The 21,691-nt window shown below is 40.7% G+C and overlaps 1 protein-coding gene across 3 annotated transcripts in view; it reads right to left on the bottom strand.

Annotated features, from left to right (window-relative positions):
* Positions 1 to 21,691, bottom strand: part of SH3GL2 (SH3 domain containing GRB2 like 2, endophilin A1) — a 199,919-nt gene that overhangs the window by 7,717 nt on the left and 170,511 nt on the right. For all 3 annotated transcript variants that reach the window (XM_030840604.3, XM_060300966.1, XM_060300967.1), the window contains 2 exons: positions 2,656 to 2,799; positions 1,609 to 1,742 (listed from right to left, as the gene is read on the bottom strand). In XM_030840604.3, the coding sequence (XP_030696464.1) occupies positions 1,609 to 1,742; positions 2,656 to 2,799 (278 nt within the window). The remainder of the gene's footprint in view (positions 1 to 1,608; positions 1,743 to 2,655; positions 2,800 to 21,691) is intronic.

Below are 21,691 nucleotides of genomic sequence, written 5' to 3'. Positions count from 1 at the left end.
AATACCCTTTACTTCTACCCCTGCTGGGTCAAAGCTAAAGTGGAATATATCCCTCTCCATCCCACGGCAGAAGCCAGGAATGTGTGTACACACCCTACACATCTGGAAAGCACAGGTATATGGGGCTCACAAGTCCCCATCTTCAAGGGAAGTGGTATCTCATGGGAAGGCAGAGGAAAAATGCTTTCCTTGAAATGAGTGAGATAGCACGGTAGTCTTCCTTTTCATATCATAGAACATTAGTGCTGGAAAGGATTTATCTTTGAGGTAATCCGGTCTGTTAGAATCACCTAAGATGCTTATTAAACATATGGATTCTTGATCACCTGAATTAGAATATCCAGGGCTGAGGCCTAGGAATCTATGTCTCAGCACTTACCCTAGTTGACTGATGTATCTTTAGGAGAATCATGGATTAATTTAAGCCTCCCATCTAACAGATGATGGCACTTAGTCATCATCTAGACCTAACTTGGAAAGGACCTAACACCATACACTGCGCATCAATCCCTCTTTGCATCACCTCAGATGCACACATTCCTGGTGTGTGGCTGCCTAGCCTTGTCCGACACCTCCACTGACCAAGTAGGAAAGTAGTTTCCGAAAGCTACAAAGTATTTTTGTCCTATGAGCAGCAGTGTTTCACTACTAATGGGTGGGAGAAAATGCTAGACTTTCCTTGATCCTGGGTGTGCAAGGAGTAAAAGGGAAGGAAACGGAAACAGAGTTGGGAGTGGTGAAGAAATGAGAAGGAAGGAGGAAGGATATCCTCGACCTTCCCGCCCACGTTACACCCTGCCTCCAATCCATGCCCTGATCCAGACTTAAATGTGTGTATCTTTGGAAGGAATATTCTTTTAGAACATCTGAACTGGCAGTCAGCTGCAGGGTAGAGTCCTGGAGGCAGGGTTACGTGTTAGATTTGGAGTGAGTCTGCCACATACTAACTGTGTGACCTTGAGCCGGTGGTAGGGCTGAAGGAGATTTAAGCTAGAATAAGATCAGGGAGACTACACAGTGTGGTACTTCATTTCACAGTCAAGGAAAGCAAATTTCAGACAAGCGCAACAAATATTTGTTAAAAGAATGAATGAGCGAACATCACACACCCAGTTCTAGGTAAAGCCGGTTGAAGTTTATTATTTGGAATAGCTAAACTCTTCCACATGTTTTAGAAAGAGGACAGTCGGGTTCTCCCTCAATCCTAACAAACATTAGGAGAATATGAAAACACATGTTTACAGAGTCACAGAATAATTATGTATTTAAGCTAACAAATTTTCTTTATTATTCTGTGGTTTTCTGGGGGCGATTTCACACAGGGAAAGGATATCACCCTCATGGAGAAAAAAGCTTGAAAAAACTTGAAAATTGAACGTGGAGAAGTCAAATGTAATACTCAGGAGTGGCACAGTCATCATAACATTGGGGCTAAAAGTACTGCATTTCTGGTTTCTCTCGATTTATCGTGCTGGATTGTTTTGCAATTCACATGCTCAGTGTTGACAACATGCACGGTAAGCTTTAAAAAATGTTTCCTAAAGGAGAAGGGCACCTGCATCTGTACAATTCCAACTGCCCACTTCCCAAATAACTAGCTGCAGATACCTGAATTTCCCTCAGATCTTTGTCATGAAGATTCTGAAGGGGGTCAATGAAGTTCTGCTTCACTTCCATGTCCAAAGAGTCCTTCACCTCCGAGAGCTCCCGCATGGCCTCCCCCACCTCACCAAGCGCTGGGCCTGCAAGGGGATAACTAAGCACTTGTACTCGTTAAAGAACAAAGGTGAAGGTGAAATGCACTTGCAATAACAGCGCCCATCACAGACGAAAAACCTGGGATTACTGTCTGTCTTCTGAAGACAACCAAGACAACAGACAGCATATAATGCCCTCTGGAGATCAGTGTATTTTCCACCTGAGACAGTACATGAAAGTTCACTGAGTACAATAGACTTAATGCCCCCAATGGGTGGTAGAGGGACCCCTTATTATAAAGAACATAAAATTTTGCTTTTCCTTTAAAAAGCAATTTGGAAGCTCCCTACCCTCCTTTGTAAGTGCTTGCTTTCCTTTAGAGGAGACCTCTTTAAGGCCAGCGCATTGAGCAGAAGCAAATACCAGGAACAGAGCACAGGGCTCAATCAGGAAGGACAGTCATTTGCTGCGACCTCACATTGTGAAGGAGTGAAAACAGAAGGTGGTTACTATGGCGGCTGAGGGTCAAAGGAGGGAGGGGTGAAGGAATTCACCTGGGGCAGTCAAATTAGGTACCCTGGATAGAAGAGCAGGGAGCAAAGAGAAAGCTCATGGGGTGGGGTGCTGACTCATGCTGACTGTGACAGTTCCCTCTGTCCCAACACTAGTTACCGCCAGACACGTGCCATGGTAAATGTCCAGGCATCCGGATGTGTCACCCAGCTATTGTAATGATGGGATCTCATTAGGAAAAAAGAAAATACATAAACTTCCTAAGACAAATGACACCAAAAATGATGAAACGGTCTGAAAAGAAATTTGGGGCCCATGTGGACAAGACCTAAAATTGAGAATCAAAATATAAAATGGTTTGGATGATTTCCTACAGAGTTTTCTTAGTGGAACTAAAATCCCACGGACGAATGAAAAATGAAAATGTGAGGAAGCATACGTTACCGAAGTTGCAATCATCTCCAAGCTCTCTTCCAAACTTGAGCATGGCCTCTGCCAGCAGTGCTTCTGCCTGAGGATAGCCTGGCCCTTTCTCCTGGCCACGGATTTTTGACATGGTGTTGATCATGCTGAGTTTAGCTCTGGAAGCTGAAGACAAAGAGATAAGAGACTTTCAAAGCAGGCAACGTGATGTAGGAGGGACAGGGCTGGGTGGGGAGTCAGGCCTTCACCGGGCTCTAAACCAGCTCAGCTACCGAAAATTGCCCCTCCACCAATGTCTTCATCTGCAATATGTGCAGCTTGGTCCACAGATAAACACACACCTGCTCTTTTAATCGCTAAACTCTCCCTTTCTCTCAAAATCTCAAGAAGAATTTAATAGAAAAGGCAAGCTCTTCCAGGTGAAGATCCCATCTTGCCCGTCTTCCTGTGCCTTTTCTTTTTTTATTTTTTAAACATCTTTATTGGAGTATAATTGCTTTACAATGGTGTGTTAGTTTTTGTTGTATAACAAAGTGAATCAGCTATATGTATACATACATCCCCATATCCCCTCCCTCTTGCATCTCCCTCCTGCCCTCCCTATCCCACCCCTCTAGGTGGTCACAAAGCACCGAGCTGATCTCCCTGTGCTATGCGGCTGCTTCCCACTAGCTATCTATTTCACATTTGGTAGTGTATATATGTCCATGCCACTCTCTCGCTTCGTCCCAGCTTACCCTTCCCCCTCCCCGTGTCCTCAAGTCCGTTCTCTACTCCTGGGCCTTTTCTGATACTCTCTTCACTGCTGTGGCCCTTCAGTCCCTCTGTGGATCTGGGTGGCCCACAGAAAGCACTTCAAAAACTACTGGATTATGTGATCTCGAAGTTTTAAGATTCTACCTTTTATTTCAATTCTAGGAGCCTATGGACTGAAATAGGAAATTAACTGATAACTCCTGCAGTGTGGGCCTTATGCCATGTTTCACTCACACCATGTATAAAATAGAACTATTTTCAGAATCACCTCTCAACTAAGATTCTAACAGTAAACAGTCCCATGAAGAACAGAAATATTGTGTTCATTAAAAAGACTTAATTACTTTTCTCGCACATAACTGCTTCTGAAAATTAGTTTTGTGCCACAAAGACAGCATTTCAATTTCTTTTTTGCTTTTACTTTTATAAAAGAAGATGCCTAGAAGGCAAATCCAGTTTTCATGGAAGAAACAGCTTTATTAGCACACTGTTAAAGACAATGATTTACTTGATGCTACGATACTACGGCTTCTCAGGTCCATTATCAGAGTTGGGAATGTACATTAACCTAGAATTATACCCAGGATTCCATCTGTTTAGAAACCCCTGATAGAATCACAGCTAAAGCACACACTTCCAGCATTTAGTGGCTGCCATTTCATCTTGAACATTTCTTTTGAATAGGTTTTTATTTAAACTTTGGGCTTCAAAGGTCGAATCTGCAGACAAAGGGAATTATTATGAGAGGTCACCCTCCCAAGTTTGCCCAGGGATATTATAATGAACAAGACAGCTATGGCCTCTGCCTTTATGAAGTTTATAGTGAACTGAGGGTAGCGTCTATTTTAAAAGCAATTAGAGTGAAGTGTATATACTAAGTGTCATGTGGGGAGATTACAGCAAGTCACGAAAGTACACAGCATCACCCTAGTCTGTAGGAGTGGGCATCGCAAAGAAGGTTTCGGGTGAGAAATATCTTTAAGCTTAGAATCACATAATGAGTAGCAATTAGTCACGCTAACAGATGTAAAGCCTGGCGGTACCTGGAAAAAATGTAAAATTCACATTTTCTTTACTTTGCTTCTCATAGAAAAGTGTATCATACACGTTAAATTTAAAAAATTGAAAATGTCACATGATGACACATTTTTGGGGGGAATGATATAATTAGAGTATATATTCAAAGACTTTTCTACAATAGGCCATATCTGAAATCCAGGAAAGACACAGTCCCTGCCAAGGTGCTCACAGTAGAGTGAGGTGTCAGATACGGTAACAGTGGCAACAAATGCGATAAATGCAATAACAGCTAATACACACAAGGTACCAGGGAGACAAAAGAAGGAGTAACATTAGCACAAATACAACTGAAATAAGCAGACACCAGACAATAAGAGGTACCAAATGAACAGAAGGAAAGAAGATAAATGGAGATCAAAGAAACCGAGGAATGAAAACACACACAGTGGTTAATCCCTTCGAGTCCTGTTTTTACACTCTAAAGATTTATTCCTTTTACGAATTTGGTTACTGATTTGTGCTTAGATCTTGGTTCTTCTAAGAGCTGTCTTCCGGTAAGCATTACCTGAAATAACTGTAACAGTTTAATATACTGTGGCTGATTTTCAAATTTATCATTTTCACTGTTGTTCGATTATGTTGTTCAATTCTTCCATTAATTACTTAGGAACATCTTGAATATGTTCTACATTTTCACGAGAAGGGGGAAGAAAACCATATTCTATTAGCTTATTTCTTCAAATCATCTAAAATACTTATTGATTCATATATTTGAAGAGACCAGCTTTTAAATTTATTCACAGCTATTAACTATTTTTAAGACTTTTGGATTAGTAAAATTTCTGTGTTCTTGAAAAACATCATCAGATGTCTGAATTAACCATTTTTAAGTGTTAACATAATTATTTTTAAATGATTTTTAAAAGCAGTACTTGAAGGAACTTGCCTGGTGGTCCAGTGGTTAAGACTCCACGCTCCCAATGCAGGGGGCCTGGGTTCGATCCCTGGCCAGGGAACTAGATCCTGTGTGCGTGCTGCAACTAAGAGTCCGCATGCCGTAACTAAAAGACCCTACATGCCACAACTAAGACCCGGCACAGCCAAATAAATAAATAAATATATATATATATATATATTTTTTTTTTTTTAAAAAAAGCAGTACTTGAAGAAACAGAGAGGAAGCCTAGAAAAATACAAATTTAAGACACTAGAATTCCTATAATATGATCTCGGGCTAGATAGCTTCACCAAGTTAGATGTGCCCTTAGGGACCCTTCTCTTCTCTTCTAAAGGGACCTAACTCCTCTCCTTCACATTATCTTTATATTTGCCATAGCTTTAGCCTTTCTTTCAAATTTTTACAATCTCTCTAAGCCCCCATCTTTACTTTCCCACCTTTGCTATTCTAGTTCAACCTGCCCCCACTGGGTTTACTGCAGAAACAGTTTCCTAATAGCAATCTCTCCTCTGGCCCATGAGAGCAGGATACTGGTATGCTGCTCTGCGTATCTCCCAGACAGGATTAGCATAAAGCTGTACACGCATTAGATGTTTAACCTGGACTGCTGAAGGAAAGAATAAACGAATAAATAGACTATCTTAGAAACTAGTAGACGGTCATGGAAGTGGTTTTCATAAGCAGACTCTGTCCATATCCTATGGCTCACATGACTGACAGCCTTTTGAATCATAAAAGAGAATGGGAACTAGAAAACTTGTTTTTTTTATGAAGAATAAAAAGTGCAGCAATCTAATAGAGTTCTTTTGCAGAGAGAAGCTACCTGACCTATATTGAAAACAGGGCTTTAGGGCCAGTCCAGACTGTGAACTGTGAGACTTGCCAGCGCACTTCCCCTACTGGTCCCCTACAGCAGCGGTCCCCAACCTTTTTGGAACCAGGGACTGGTTTTGTGGAAGACAATTTTTCCACGGCTCGCCCACTGCTCACCTCCTGCTGATTCCTAACAGGCCGAGGACCTGTACCGGTCCGTGGCCCGGGGGTTGGGGAGCCCTGCCCTAGAGAACTGGCAGTCAGGTTTGAACCCTCTGGGCAGAAGACTGGAAGATTCTTCTCTGGGGAATACAACCGACTCAAGAGAAGAGACCTACAGATATTCACAGCTGGAAGCACCCAATGCAACAACTTCAGGCTGATTACCCTAGAATGAAGCTATAATAGTAAATAAGCACCCTCCCTTGACTCACCTTTACTGTCCTACACCTAAGAGGAAAAGGTTAGCCACTAACATCAGACTTTGCAGAAAGTTTCTAACATGAAAGAGGCAAAACAAACAAGGAAATTGTAAAAACCAAACAACTCAGGGAAAGAAAAATAACTATCATTAACATTCTTAGGTGTCTAAGATACTTTACCAATGAAATAAAAAAGAAACAGAGAACTCTTAGAAATTAAAATATAATTTAACTTTAAATATGAATTTCAATAAAACATAAAATTTAAAAAAATCAATAGAAGCACAGATGATGAGGTTGAGGCAAATCCCCCCAAAAGTAGAACAAAAAACCAGAGATTAAAAAAATCAGAAAGAAAACATAAAATCAGGATCAGTCCAGGAGGTCTAGCAGCTGAATAATAGAAGCTCCGAAAAGAAAGAACACAGAAATAGAAGGGGAAGAAATTCTTTGTAAAAGTTCAAGAAATCTCTGAACTAACAAACGTGTTCCCAGATTGAAAGGGTCGATCGAAGGCCCAGGACAATGGATAAAAGGATCTTACCAAGGACTATTAACATGAAGTTTCATAACACTGGAGACAAAAAGACAGTCCTAAAACCTTTCAGAGAGGAAAAAATAGGCTACACACAAAGTATCAAGTATTAGAAGGTCACTGAACATGAGAAAACCATGAACAACATGAGAAATTTCCTCAGAAAACAATGAAGCAATGACTCCAACATTTTTGGAGGAAATAATCTATAATCCTAAATTCAAATTATCAATGAAGTATAAAAGTAACATATGACATTTTCAAATACACAAGGAAGATTTTAATTTGTCTTCCCAAGGTCAATGGAAGAGGCATTCTACCAAAACAAAGGTGTCAGTTGAGAACAGGGACAGGTTAAGAGATCCAGAAAAAGGGATCCAGTGTAAGAAAAGAGGTAAAAATGATGATAAAGGGAGATCCCAAGATGGTCCTTGTGCATCAGGCATTGAGCACCAACTGTAGCTGACACTATACATGACCAGGTGCATGCAGCTCAGGGAGCCATGAGCCAAAGGGAAATATAGGCTCCCCATGATCCCCACTGGAATCAGGTTATAGTTGTCCACTACTGTACCCTGCTTTATAATGCACCCTTCATTGGCCTCCTCCCCTTTCCTAATCTCCTAACAGGATTTCCTGGAATCATCTTCTAAATCAACCACTTGTGCTTACACCCATGCACATGGTTTACTTCTGGGGGGACCCAAACTAAGACAGTAACCAATCTAGAATGCAGCATCAGATACATATCTGAAAGATGATTGACACCTGGCACGTTTCAATGTATTGACAGGAAATTCATATCTGTGGCAGAGGGTTAGGGAAAGAATCAGTGAAAGGTACACAAAAAGTTAAGAAACTGAAAATTAAAACAATTATTAACTCCAGGAAAAACAAAAAGGTTGCATAAGAAAAGAAATATAACCATATTATTCTGTATGTCTCAGATCTGTACAAGTTTTACAAGGGTGTAAAATGTAAATACTGAATACTGATCCAACATAAATTATGCTATAAACATACTGGAAAAATGAGAGAGGGGAAAGATGTGTTGCTTCTGGGAAACGGAAATGGGGGAAGTAACTCCAGGAGGACTGCTATTTTTTGTAAAAAGCTTTAAAAAATATTTTATTTTTTTATAATATGAGCATATATTACTTCCATTAGGAAGTACTAAATGTAACCTATTTCCCACTTCTTTTTCCATCAGTAGACCTAATTTAGTGGCTGAACTGCATAAACTACTCACAGTATCTTCACAGTCTGGGCACTGCTCTAACCTCAAGGGTGTTTCCACCAAAAAGTTCTGCTGAAAAGTATGTTCAGTGGTATACAGAGAATTGCCTAGGAAGAGAAAAGTTCACAAGGATTAACAGGTGAAATGCCATCAAGGAAAAAACCATCAGAGGCAAGGTCTCGATGAGTCCACATCTAGGTGATTTCTGGAAGGAAAGGTATCTGGTGAACTGAAACAGCAGGAAGTAAAATTAGGATGACCAAGAAAGCTAATTTATTCCCCCAAAGGGCTTCCATTGTTTTGTCTTCTGTTAAAAAGGGGAGGGGGAGCGGTTTCTTTTTTGTCCTCAAAAATTTATACTATCTATTCAGGGAGAGAAACAGGGGCAGTCAAAGCTCAATCTGTATCAGCTCTGGACTCTAAAGCATAATCTGTACCACCCCTTGAAGAGCTTTCTAATTCTGGGCACAGCCAAAGGGAAGTCAAAGCTCTGCGGAGAGTAAAACAGAAGCTCTCCTCGCACTGCCAAATGGTGTTATTTTCCTCTGACCTAAAAGTGGTGTCCCTGTGAGTCACTGCTCAGTCTCTCCTAAGCAACTAGCATGGTAACTAACTGGGAATGTTGAAAACCCAGTATTTCTGCTAAATCTTAGTGTTAAAAAATATATATATATATATTTCTTAATCCAAATGATCAAACAGGAAAACAGACCATTAGGTCTTGTCTGTCATGGAAAACAGCATAGAGCATTACAATAAACATTAGCTTTGGTTCATACAAACACAGGTCAAAATCCAGGCTCCAAATCTTGCTAGCTGGGTATCCCTGAAAAGTCATTTAATTCTGAAAGTTATTATCAGGATTCAGTGATAAACAGCAAGAAGAGCAACTAGCACAGACACACACCATAGGCATAGGAGACAGGGGAAAGCACTCCTTTCTACCCTCCATGTTCTCTTTCTAGAAATGTGTGTGAAGTGTTCCACTGTCAACTTGGTTGTATGGGAAACTACATTTCCCAGAACCCTCCCCTGCATGTTTCCAAGCTAGAATTGGTCCAAAGCGAGGCTGTGCACATTTGGGAGGCGAAGGTGAAGCAGCAGCCACACACTCGGAAGGCTGAGGTGAACACAGGTCCCAGTTTGTCCTCGATTTCATACTCTGTGCCCAGCTCTTCTTGAATGCTGATTCTGCTGACCAAGAGTGCCCCCAGGCCCACCACAGAGCTTCTGCTGCACACAGAGGTGGTAACCTTGAAGAGACAACAGTCTTCCGCAGCCTTCCATGTCAGCTGCCCTGTGCAGTGCTGCTCCAGCAGCTGGGCCTGCCTACCTGCCAGATTCCTGTAAGTTTGTTTACCTGGGTCAGGGCTGGTCAGTGAACTTTCTCTGATCCTTAACTCTACTTTTTTGGCCTTTATTTACCCAGATCTTCCTACAACTGTACAAGCTCTAGTTCCTTTAATAAATCTCTTAGTCCACAGTATCCACCATGTCTTTGCTTCCCTTACTGAACTCTGACTGACACAGTGGCTGATGGTCCAATATCTAAACTGATAAAAATTTATGATGGGAGAGGGGGAAGATGGCGGAAGAGTAAGACGTGGAGATCACCTTCCTCCCCACAGATACATCAGAAATACATCTACACGTGGAACAACTCCTACAGAACACCTAACGCTGGCAGAATACCTCAGACCTCCCAAAAGGCAAGAAACCCCCACGTACCTGGGTAGGGCAAAAGAAAAACGAATAAACAGACAAATAATAGGGACAGGACCTGCACCAGTGGGAGGGAGCTGTGAAGGAAGAAAGGTTTCCACACACTAGGAAGCCCCTTCGCAGGCGGAGACTGCGGGCAGCAGAGGGGAGAGCTTCGAAGCCACGGAGGAGAGCACAGCCACAGGAGTGCGGAGGGCAAAGTGGGGAGGTTCCCGCACAGAGGATCAGTGCCGACCGGCACTCACCAGCCCGGGAGGCTTGTCTGCTCATCCGCCGGGGCGGACGGGGCTGGGAGACGAGGCTCAGGCTTCGGTACGGGCGCAGGGAGAGGACTGGCAGCGTGAACACAGCCTGAAGGGGTTAGTGCGCCACGGCTAGCCGGGAGGGAGTCCGTGAAAAAGTGTGGACGGGTAGGAGAGTCAAGAGACTTTTTCTTCCCTCTATGTTTCCTGGTGCGCGAGGAGAGGGGATTAAAAGCGCTGCTTAAAGGAGCTCCAGAGACGGGCACGAGCAGCGGCTAACAGCGCGGACCCCAGAGACGGACATGAGACGCTAAGGCCGCTGCTGCCGCCGCCAAGAAGCCTGTGTACGAGCACATGTCACTCTCCACACCTCCCGTCCGGGGAGCTGCGCAGCCCGCCACTGCCAGGGTCCCGGGATCCAGGGTCAACTTCCCCGGGAGAACGCATGGCACGCCTCAGGCTGCTGCAACGTCACGTCGGCCTCTGCTGCCGCAGGTTCGCCTCGCACTCTGTGCCCCTCCCTCCCCCCAGCCTGAGTGATCCAGAGCCCCCGAATCAGTGGCTCCTTTAACCCCGTCCTGTCTAAAAGAAGAACAGACGCCCTCCGGCGACCTACATGCAGAGGCGGGGCCAAATCCAAAGATGAGCCACTGGGAGCTGTGCGAACAAAGAAGAGAAAGGGAAATCTCTCCCAGCAGCCTCAGGAGCAGCGGATTAAAGCTCCACAATCAACTTGATATACTCTGCATCTGTGGAATACCTGAATAGACAAGGAGTCATCCCAAATTGAGGAGGTGGACTTTGAGAGCAAGATTTATTATTTTTTCACCTTTTCCTCTTTTTGTGAGTGTGTATGTGTATGCTTCTGTGTGAGATTTTGTCTGTATAGCTTTGCTTTCACCATTTGTCCTAGGGTTCTTATCCATCCGTTTTCTTGTTTGTTTTTCTATTAAAATTTTTTCTTTCTTAATAATAATTTTTTTATTTTAATAACTATTTTATTTTACCTTACTTTATTTTATTTTATTTTCTTTCTTTCTTTTCTTTCTTTCCTTCTTTCTTTCTTTATTTCTTTTCCTCCCTCCCTCCCTCCCTCCCTTCCTTCCTTTCTACTATTTCTCCCTTTTATTCTGAGCCATGTGGCTGAAAGGCTCTTGGTGCTGCAGCCAGGAGTCAGTGCTGTGCCTCTGAGGTGGGAGAGCCAACTTCAGGACACTGGTCCACAAGCGACCTCCCAGCTCCACGGAATATCAAACGGCAAAAATCTCCCAATGATCTCCATCTCAACACCAACACCCAGCTTCACTCAACGACCAGCAAGCTACAGTGCTGGACACCCTATGCCAAACAATTAGCAAGACAGGAACACAACCCCACCAATTAGGAGAGAGGCTGCCTAAAATCATAAGTCCACAGACACCCCAAAACACACCACCAGATGTGGACCTGCCTACCAGAAAGACAAGATCCAGCCTCAGCCACCAGAACACAGGCACTAGTCCCCTCCACCAGGAAGCCTACACAACCTACTGAACCAACTTTAGCCACTGGGGACAGACACCAAAAACAACAGGAACTACGAACCTGCAGCCTACAAAAAGGAGACCCCAAACACAGTAAGATAAGCAAAATGACAAGACAGAGAAACACACAGCAGATGAAGGAGTAAGATAAAAACCCACCAGACCTAACAAATGAAGAGGAAACAGGCAGTCTACATGAAAAAGAATCCAGAATAATGACAGTAAAGATGATCCAGAATCTTGGAAATAGAAGAGAAAAAATGCAAGAAACATTTAACAAGGACCTAGAAGAACTAAAGATGAAACAAGCAACGATGAACAACACAATAAATGAAATGAAAAATACTCTAGATGGGATCAATAGCAGAATAACTGAGGCAGAAGAACGGATAAGTGACCTGGAAGATAAAATAGTGGAAATAACTACTGCAGAGCAGAATAAAGAAAAAAGAAAGAACTGAGGACAGTCTCAGAGACCTCTGGGAAAACATTAAACACACCAACATTCGAATTATAGGGGTTCCAGAAGAAGAAGAGAAAAAGAAAGGGACTGAGAAAATATTTGAAGAGATTATAGTGGAAAACTTTCCTAATATGGGAAAGGAAATAGTTAATCAAGTCCAGAAAGCACAGAGAGTCCCATACAGGATAAATCCAGGGAGAAACACTCCAAGAAACATATTAATCAAACTGTCAAAAATTAAATACAAAGAAAACATATTAAAAGCAGCAAGGGAAAAACAACAATTAACACAGAAGGGAATCCCCATAAGGTTAACAGCTGATCTTTCAGCAGAAACTCTGCAAGCCAGAAGGGAGTGGCAGGACATATTTAAAGCGATAAAGGAGAAAAACCTACAACCAAGATTACTCTACCCAGTAAGGATCTCATTCAGATTTGATGGAGAAATTAAAACCTTTACAGACAAGCAAAAGCTGAGAGAGTTCAGCACCACCAAACCAGTTTACAACAAATGTTAAAGGATCTTCTCTAGGCAAGAAACACAAGAGAAGGAAAAGACGTATAATAACAAACCCAAAACAATTAAGAATATGGAAATAGGAATATACATATCAATAATTACCTTAAATGTAAATGGATTAAATGCTCCCACCAAAAGACACAGACTGGCTGAATGGATACAAAAACAAGACTCATATATATGCTGTCTACAAGAGACCCACTTCAGACCTAGAGACACATACAGACTGAAAGTGAGGGGATGGAAAAAGATATTCCATGAAAATGGAAACCAAAAGAAAGCTGGAGTAGCAATTCTTATATCAGACAAAATGGACTTTAAAATAAAGACTATTAGAAGAGACAAAGAGGGCACTACATAATTATCAAGGGATCGATCCAAGAAGAAGATATAATAATTGTAAATATTTATGCACCTAACATAGGAGCACCTCAATACATAAGGCAAATGCTAACAGCCATAAAAGGGGAAATCGACAGTAACACTTTCATAGCAGGGGACTTCAACACCCCACTTTCACCAATGGACAGATCATCCAAAATGAAAATAAATAAGGAAACACAAGCTTTAAATGATACATTAAACAAGATGGACTTAATTGATATTTATAGGACATTCCATCCAAAAACAACAGAATACACATTTTTCTCAAGTGCTCATGGAACATTCTCCAGGATAGATCATATCTTGGGTTACAAATCAAGCCTTGGTAAATTTAAGAAAATTGAAATTGTATCAAGTATCTTTTCCGACCACAACGCCTCATATCAATTACAGGAAAAGATCTGTAAAAAATACAAACACATGGAAGCTAAACAATACACTACTTAATAACGAAGTGAACACTGAAGAAACCAAAGAGGAAATCAAAAACTAACTAGAAACAAATGACAATGGAGACATGACGACCCAAAACCTATAGGATGCAGTAAAAGCAGTTCTAAGAGGGAAGTTTACAGCAATACAATCCTACCGTAAGAAACAGGAAACATCTCGAATAAACAACCTAACCTCGCACCTAAAGCAATTAGAGAAAGAAGAACAAAAAAACTCCAAAGTTAGCAGAAGGAAAGAAATCATAAAGATCAGATGAGAAATAAATGAAAAAGAAATGAAGGAAACAGTAGCAAAGATCAAGAAAACTAAAATCTGGTTCTTTGAGAAGATAAACAAAATTGATAAACCATTAGCCAGACTCATCAAGAAAAAAAGGGAGAAGACTCCAATCAATAGAATTAGAAATGAAAAAGGAGAAGTAATAACTGACACTGCAGAAATACAAAAGATCATGAGATTACTACAAGCAATTCTATGCCAATAAAATGGAAAACCTGGAAGAAACGGACAAATTCTTAGAAATGCACAACCTGCCAAGACTGAATCAGGAAGAAATAGAAAATATGAACAGACAAATCACAAGCACTGAAATTGAAACTGTGATTAAAAATCTTTCAAAAAACAAAAGTCCAGGACCAGATGGCTTCACAGGCGAGTTCTATCAAATATTTAGAGAAGAGCTAACACCTATCCTTCTCAAACTCTTCCAAAATATAGCAGAGGGAGGAACACTCCCAAACTCATTCTATGAGGCCACCATCACTCTGATACCAAAACCAGACAAGGATGTCACAAAGAAAGAAAACTACAGGCCAATATCACTGATGAACATAGAGGCAAAAATCCTCAACAAAATACTAGCAAACAGAATCTAACAGCACATTAAAAGGATCATACACCATGATCAAGTGAGGTTTACTCCAGGAATGCAAGGATTCTTCAACATACACAAATCAATCAATGTTATACACCATATTAACAAACTGAAGGAGAAAAACCATATGGTTATCTCAATAGATGCAGAGAAAGCTTTTGACAAAATTCAACACCCATTTATGATAAAAACCCTGCAGAAAGTAGGCATAGAGGGGACTTTCCTCAACATAATAAAGGCCATATATGACAAACCCACAGCCAACATCGTCCTCAATGATGAAAAACTGAAAACATTTCCACTAAGATCAGGAACAAGACAAGGTTGCACACTCTCACCACTCTTATTCAACATAGTTTTGGAAGTTTTAGCCACAGCAATCAGAAGAAAAGGAAATAAAAGGAATCCAAATAGGAAAAGAAGAAGTAAAGCTGTCACTGTTTGCAGATGACATGATACTATACATAGAGAATCCTAAAGATGCTACCAGAAAACTACTAGAGCTAATCAATGAATTTGGTAAAGTAGCAGGATACAAAATTAATGCACAGAAATCTCTGGCAATCCTATACACTAATGATGAAAAATCTGAAAGTGAAATCAAAAAAACACTCCCATTTACCAATGCAACAAAAAGAATAAAATATCTAGGAGAAAACCTACCTAAGGAGACAAAAGACCTGTATACAGAAAATTATAAGACTGATGAAATAAATTAAATATGATACAAATAGATGGAGAGATATACCATGTTCTTGGATTGGAAGAATCAACATTGTGAAAATGACTTTACTACCCAAAGCAATCTACAGATTCAACGCAATCCCTATCAAACTACCACTGGCATTTTTCACAGAACTAGAACAAAAAATTTCACAATTTGTATGGAAACACAAAAGACCCCAAATAGCCAAAGCAACCTTGAGAATGTAAAACGGAGCTGGAGGAATCAGGCTCCCTGACTTCAGACTATACTACAAAGCTACAGTAATCAAGACAGTATGGTACTGGCACAGAAACAGAAATATAGATCAATGGAACAAGATAGAAAGCCCAGAGATAAACCCACACACATATGGTCACCTTATCTTTGATAAAGGAGGCAGGAATGTACAGTGGAGAAAGGACAGCCTCTTCAGTAAGTGGTGCTGGGAAAACTGGACAGGTACATGTAGAAGTATGAGATTAGATCACTCCCTAACACCATACACAAAAATAAGCTCAAAATGGATTAAAGACCTAAATGTAAGGCCAGACACTATCAAACTCTTAGAGGAAAACATAGGCTGAACACTATGACATAAATCACAGCAAGATCCTTTTTGACCCACATCCTAGAGAAATGGAAATAAAAACAAAAATAAACAAATGGGACCTAAGGAAAGTTCAAAGCTTTTGCACAGCCAAGGAAACCATAAACAAGACCAAAAGACAACCCTAGAATAGGAGAAAATATTTGCAAATGAAGCAACTGACAAAGGATTAATCTCCAAAATTTACAAGCAGCTCATGCAGCTCAATAACAAAAAAACAAACAACCCAATCCAAAATGGGCAGAAGACCTAAACAGACATTTCTCCAAAGAAGATATACAGACTGCCAACAATTACATGAAAGAATGCTCAACATCACTAATCATTAGAGAAATGCAAATCAAAACTACAATGAGATATCATCTCACACCAGTCAGAATGGCCATCATCAAAAAATCTTGAAACAATAAATGCTGGAGAGGGTGTGGAGAAAAGGGGACACTCTTGCACTGCTGGTGGGAATGTGAATTGGTTCAGCCATTATGGAGAACAGTATGGAGGTTCCTTAAAAAACTACAAATAGAACTACCATATGACCCAGCAATCCCACTACTGGGCATATATCCTGAGAAAACCATAATTCAAAAAGAGTCATGTACCAAAATGTTCACTGCAACTCTATTTACAATAGCCAGGAGATGGAAACAACCTAAGTGTCCATTATCGGATGAACGGATAAAGAAGATGTGGCACATATATACAATGGAATATTACTCAGCCATAAAGAAACGAAATTGAGCTATTTGTAATGAGGTGGATAGACCTAGAGTCTGTCATACAGAGTGAAGTATGTCAGTAAGAAAAAGACAAATACCGTATGCTAACACATATATATGGAATTTAAGAAAAAAAAATGTCATGAAGAACCTAGGTGTAAGACAGGAATAAAGACACAGACCTACTAAAGAACGGACTTGAGGATATGGGGAGGGGGAAGGGTAAGCTATGACAAAGTGAGAGTGGCATGGACATATATACACTACCAAACGTAAAATAGCTAGCTAGTGGGAAGCAGCCGCATAGCACAGGGAGATCAGCTCAGTGCTTTCTGACCACCTAGAGGGGTGGGATAGGGAGGGTGGGAGGGAGGGAGATGCAAGAGGGAAGAGATATGGGAACATATGTATATGTATAACTGATTCACTTTGTTATAAAGCAGAAACTAACACACCATTGTAAAGCAATTATACTCCAATAAAGATGTAAAAAAAAATTATGATTTATCCTTGATAGAGCCCTGAAAGTAAGTCAATAAAAATGATTGTAAATATTTCAATTGTGCAACTCTGTTTTCAGGATGGACATAAATTTCTGCAGCTCTGTAGGTAGGAGTTAGCTGCTAACTGTGGAAGGAAAACCAGAAAGGACAGCCAGTTTAACAAGGTGGGATTAAGATACAGACTTTGGAGTCAGACTGTCTGAGACCAAATCCTGGCTATATTTCTTGCTAGATGATTCTGGCCTCAGTTTCCTCATTTGTAAAATGGTACCTCCCCCTCATTTTAAGGTTAGGATGATGCAAGGATTAGATGATATAATGTATGTCACAATGTTGGTACATGATAAACATTCAATAAATGTTGGCTATTTCTATGAGTATCAGACATGCCAGCAAGTTCCCTGTGTGATTTTGTATGAGTTACTTTACCTCTCTGAGTCTCAGGTTCTTCACTGATAAAAAGTTGGAAAAAAAGGAGACAGTTGGATAATTCCTAAAACTCTTCCAAGTTCCCCTACTTAAGGTGGTTCTTCTTAGATAGAAGACTTCTCCAGGAAAGCATGCCTTGGCCTTCAGCCGTAGAAAACTTCAGCAGTTTCCTGAAGTTGCTAGAACTGTCCCTCTTCTTGGAATGACCCCATTCTCTGTCTACCTGCCCAACACAACACGAGGCACATCTTTTCTACAGTTCTTCCCAATTACCCTTTACCTCTACTGCCTCCAAGTATACGTGACCCTTCCCTCATTTTATGTCTCCGCCATGCCCTGTACATACACTGATCATATCTCACATGATACTTTCTCTCTTTTCTGCATGTCTGTTTCCTGATACAAGTTAGGAAACTACATCTTACTGAATTCTAGCAAAGGGCCAAGCATACAGCAGGTGCTTACTTATTAACTGTGGGCTGAATGATTTCATTTAAAAGTTTTGGGTTTTTATACAATTTTCTGTATATATCATTTTTTCTAATCCTTAGAAAAGACTTCCCTGTTCAAAAGCACAACAATCTCTTATTGTGCTCTAAAATGGAGCAAGAGTCTGCTGATAAGATCTAATTACACACTAACTCTGCGATCTGATAGGATGATTTGGGAGAGCAGGTCATGCTGATGGCAATCTGGCTGGTGTTTCCCTTACATACACGAGATTTTAAGATTTCCGAGGATGCTGGGCCTTTTCATTTCTCCTGGCTCCACTTCTTTAAAGTGCAGAAGGGTGAGACCCCATTTTCCATTCACTCATTATTAATGCTGGCTCTTTGGAAGCACGACATCTCTCAATTATGCCATGAAAAAGTGCTTTATGGGAAAATGATAAGAAGCTGATCACACAATCTCCTGGAATCAGGATAGAGGCTCTCATTTCTCCCAACAAAAGAGGGCTCCTATGCTAAATTATAAGCCCTAAGGGGATAAAAAAAGATCAATAAAAATCAATACATAGGTGACACTGGAAACAATTATGTATCCCCCAATACAGAAAAATTATGAATTTGCACTCCCTGAGTGAAGTGGTATTTACCAAAAAATCAGCTTTCTAAAGATTTTTTTAGAAATGAATTAAATGATTAAATGAATAAAATGAATGATTAAATGATTAAATGAATAATTAAATGAATAAAACATTCATTGCCTGAGGGGGACTATGCCAGAGAGACTCTGAGAGAAGCAAGGCCCAGTCTCTGTCCTCAATGAGCTTATTGTCTAGTTGGAGAGTCAGAGAGCGCCTCCACTCACTGTGATCTGAGGCAGCCTCAGGCCATACTGTGAATAAGGTTATAATGTATTCACACCACAGAATTGAGCAATGAATTCTGCTAGGAGAGTAAGGCCAGGAAGGGTCATGAAACAGGTGACACTTGAGCTGGGTTTCTGGAAGAGTGAGCTGTAAAGGCAGAGGAGTAGGAAGGGCCATTCCAGGCATCTGGTGACTATGAGCAAAGGCACATAACAATGCCTGGTGCATTTGGAAACTTCAAAGTGTCTGTGGCTTAGGTGCAAGGCCAAACCGAACAATGTGAAGAGGCCACAGAGTTGGTACCAGGCTGTGAAGGGCCCTGAATTGCACGCTGAGGAGCTTAGAGTCTCCCATCAAAGGTTTCTGACAGAGAGTTATTTAACATCTAGACCTTCAAAAGGGCTTTAATTCAAATTATATCAGGTTTAGATTTTGGAAAAAAGATTCCTATCATCAACTTAGGGAAACTGAGAAGTGGGTCTTCCTAAAATGGAAAGCCACTGGAGACAGAGAAACCAGTTATGAAAACACTGTAACAGATGAGTCCTGAGGAAATAGGAGAAGAGAGAAATTTTAGACTCCTGTGGTGGGTAGCATTCATCAGGTGACTGATTAAACGTGAGGAGAAAGGAGAGGGGCATCTAGGATGGTGTTAGGGCAGTGGCTGGCTGCCCATTCATCACCTGGGGAGGTTTTAAAACTAATGATTCCTTCAAAGGTGGTACTGGGTCAACGGATTCTGTAAGAAAAAACATCGGCTCAACTCTACCTCACACTATACCTATAATTGATTCTAAGTGGATTGCAGATCTAACTATGGAAGGAAACACAGTACAACTTTTAAAAAATAATATCGGAGAACACACTCATGACCTGTAGAATACGCAAATATTTCTTAAAATAGGGCACACAAACACTTATTCATAAAAAAAGCATTTCTAAATTGGACTGTGTTAAAATTAAGAACTTCTATCTTTCAAAAGAAATCATTACAAAGAATTAAAAGGCAACCAAAAAAATGGGGCTTCCCTGGTGGCACAGTGGTTAAGAATCCGCCTGCCAATGCAGGGGAGATGGGTTCGAGCCCTGGCCCGGGAGATCCCACATGCCACGGAGCAACTAAGTCCGTGCACCACAACTACTGAGCCTGCACTCTACAGCCTACAAGCCACAGCTACTGAGCCTGCATGCCACAACTACTGAAGCCCATGCACCTAGAGGCCGTGCTCTGCAACAAAAGAAACCACAACAATGAGAAGGCCATGCACCTCAGTGAAGGGCAGCCCCTGCCGCAACTAGAGAAAGCCCGCACACAGCAACGAAGACCCAACACAGCCAAAAATAAAACAAACAAATAATTTTAAAAAAGGCAACCAAAAAAAAGTTAAGATACTCACAATACACATATCCAAAATAGGACTTGTATCCAAAATATTAAAAAGAAAAAACTCCTATAAACCATTAAGAAAAAGATGACCCAATTTTTTAAATGTGCAAGAGGGTTGAACAGACAGTTCACCAAATAAGATATTCAAATATCTAATCTGAAAGGGGCTCAATTTCATTATTTTGCCAATGCAAATGAAACCACATTGAAACATACCCACAGGAATGGTTAAAGTGGAAAAAAAAAAAGAAAAGAAAAAAAACTCAGAAAATATCAAGTGTTCAGAGGGTGTAGAACAACCTGAACTCTCAAATTCTGCTGGTGGGGACCATCGGGGAAGATGGTGGAAGAGTAAAACGCGGAGGTCACCTTCCTCCCCACAGATACACCAGAAACACATCTACACGTCCAATTCTGCTGGTGGGAGCGAGAACTGGTAGAACATTTTGGAAAACAACTTAGCAGTATCTATCTACAAAAGCTGAAAAGACTTACACCCTGTGCCCCAGCAATTCCACTTGTAGGCGTATATCCATCAGAAATGTGCATAAGACTCATATACAAAAATGGGCTGTTCAAAATAGCCAGAAAATAAAAACACCCAAATGTGTATCAGTGAGAAAACAGACAAATAAATTGTGCTCTATTCTCACAATGGAACGCTAGACAACAATGAGAATGAAAGGACTATACGTACACACAGCAAAAGAAATATAAAGTTGAGCAAAAGGAGGCAGATCTAAAGAGTACATGCTCTATGATTTCATTTAAGCAAAAGTCTAAATTAGACAGAACTATATGGCCTTAGAAATCAGGACAGCCTGCATCTGGAAGGGCAGCAATGGGCAGTTTCTTAAACTAGGTACCTTTACATGACAGTATCAGTTTGTAATAATTCATTGAGCCATACATTTATGATTTGAGCACTATACTTTTTGTATATTATAGATCAATAAAAAGCTCAGAAAAAAAACCAAAACCTGATGCCTGTGTGCCACTTCCAGATTTCCAAGTAACCAGTCTGCCTTGTTGTCTGGCCAGCTACAGTCTTTAAAGTCCCTTAGGTGATTCTAACATACACCAAGTTTGAGAACACTGCATTCCAATCTCTAGACTGAATACCTGGGTGATGATAAAAATCTGAGATGAAGAACACAGGAGGAAGAGACTTTGGGGAGGAAATATAGAGGTGTTTCAAATTCAGCAAATACAAAGTCTAACAGAATATCCACAAGGTTGGACTAAACATATAACTAAATACATGGGTCTTGAGCCCCAAGAGGGTAGATTATCTGATAACACCTGGAATCTTTTTTTTTTCTTTCCCAGTTTTACTGAGATATAATTGGCCTATAACACTGAATAAGTTTAAGGTGGACAACATAATGATTTGATATATGCATATATCATGAAATGATCACTATGGGAAGTTTAGTTAACATGCATCCTCACACAGTTACAATTTTTTTTTCTTC

The sequence above is a fragment of the Globicephala melas genome, chromosome 6, assembly GCF_963455315.2.
Source record: "Globicephala melas chromosome 6, mGloMel1.2, whole genome shotgun sequence".
In the NCBI taxonomy this organism is placed as follows: Eukaryota; Metazoa; Chordata; class Mammalia; order Artiodactyla; family Delphinidae; genus Globicephala; species Globicephala melas.
This window is presented reverse-complemented; position numbering and strand designations above follow the sequence as displayed.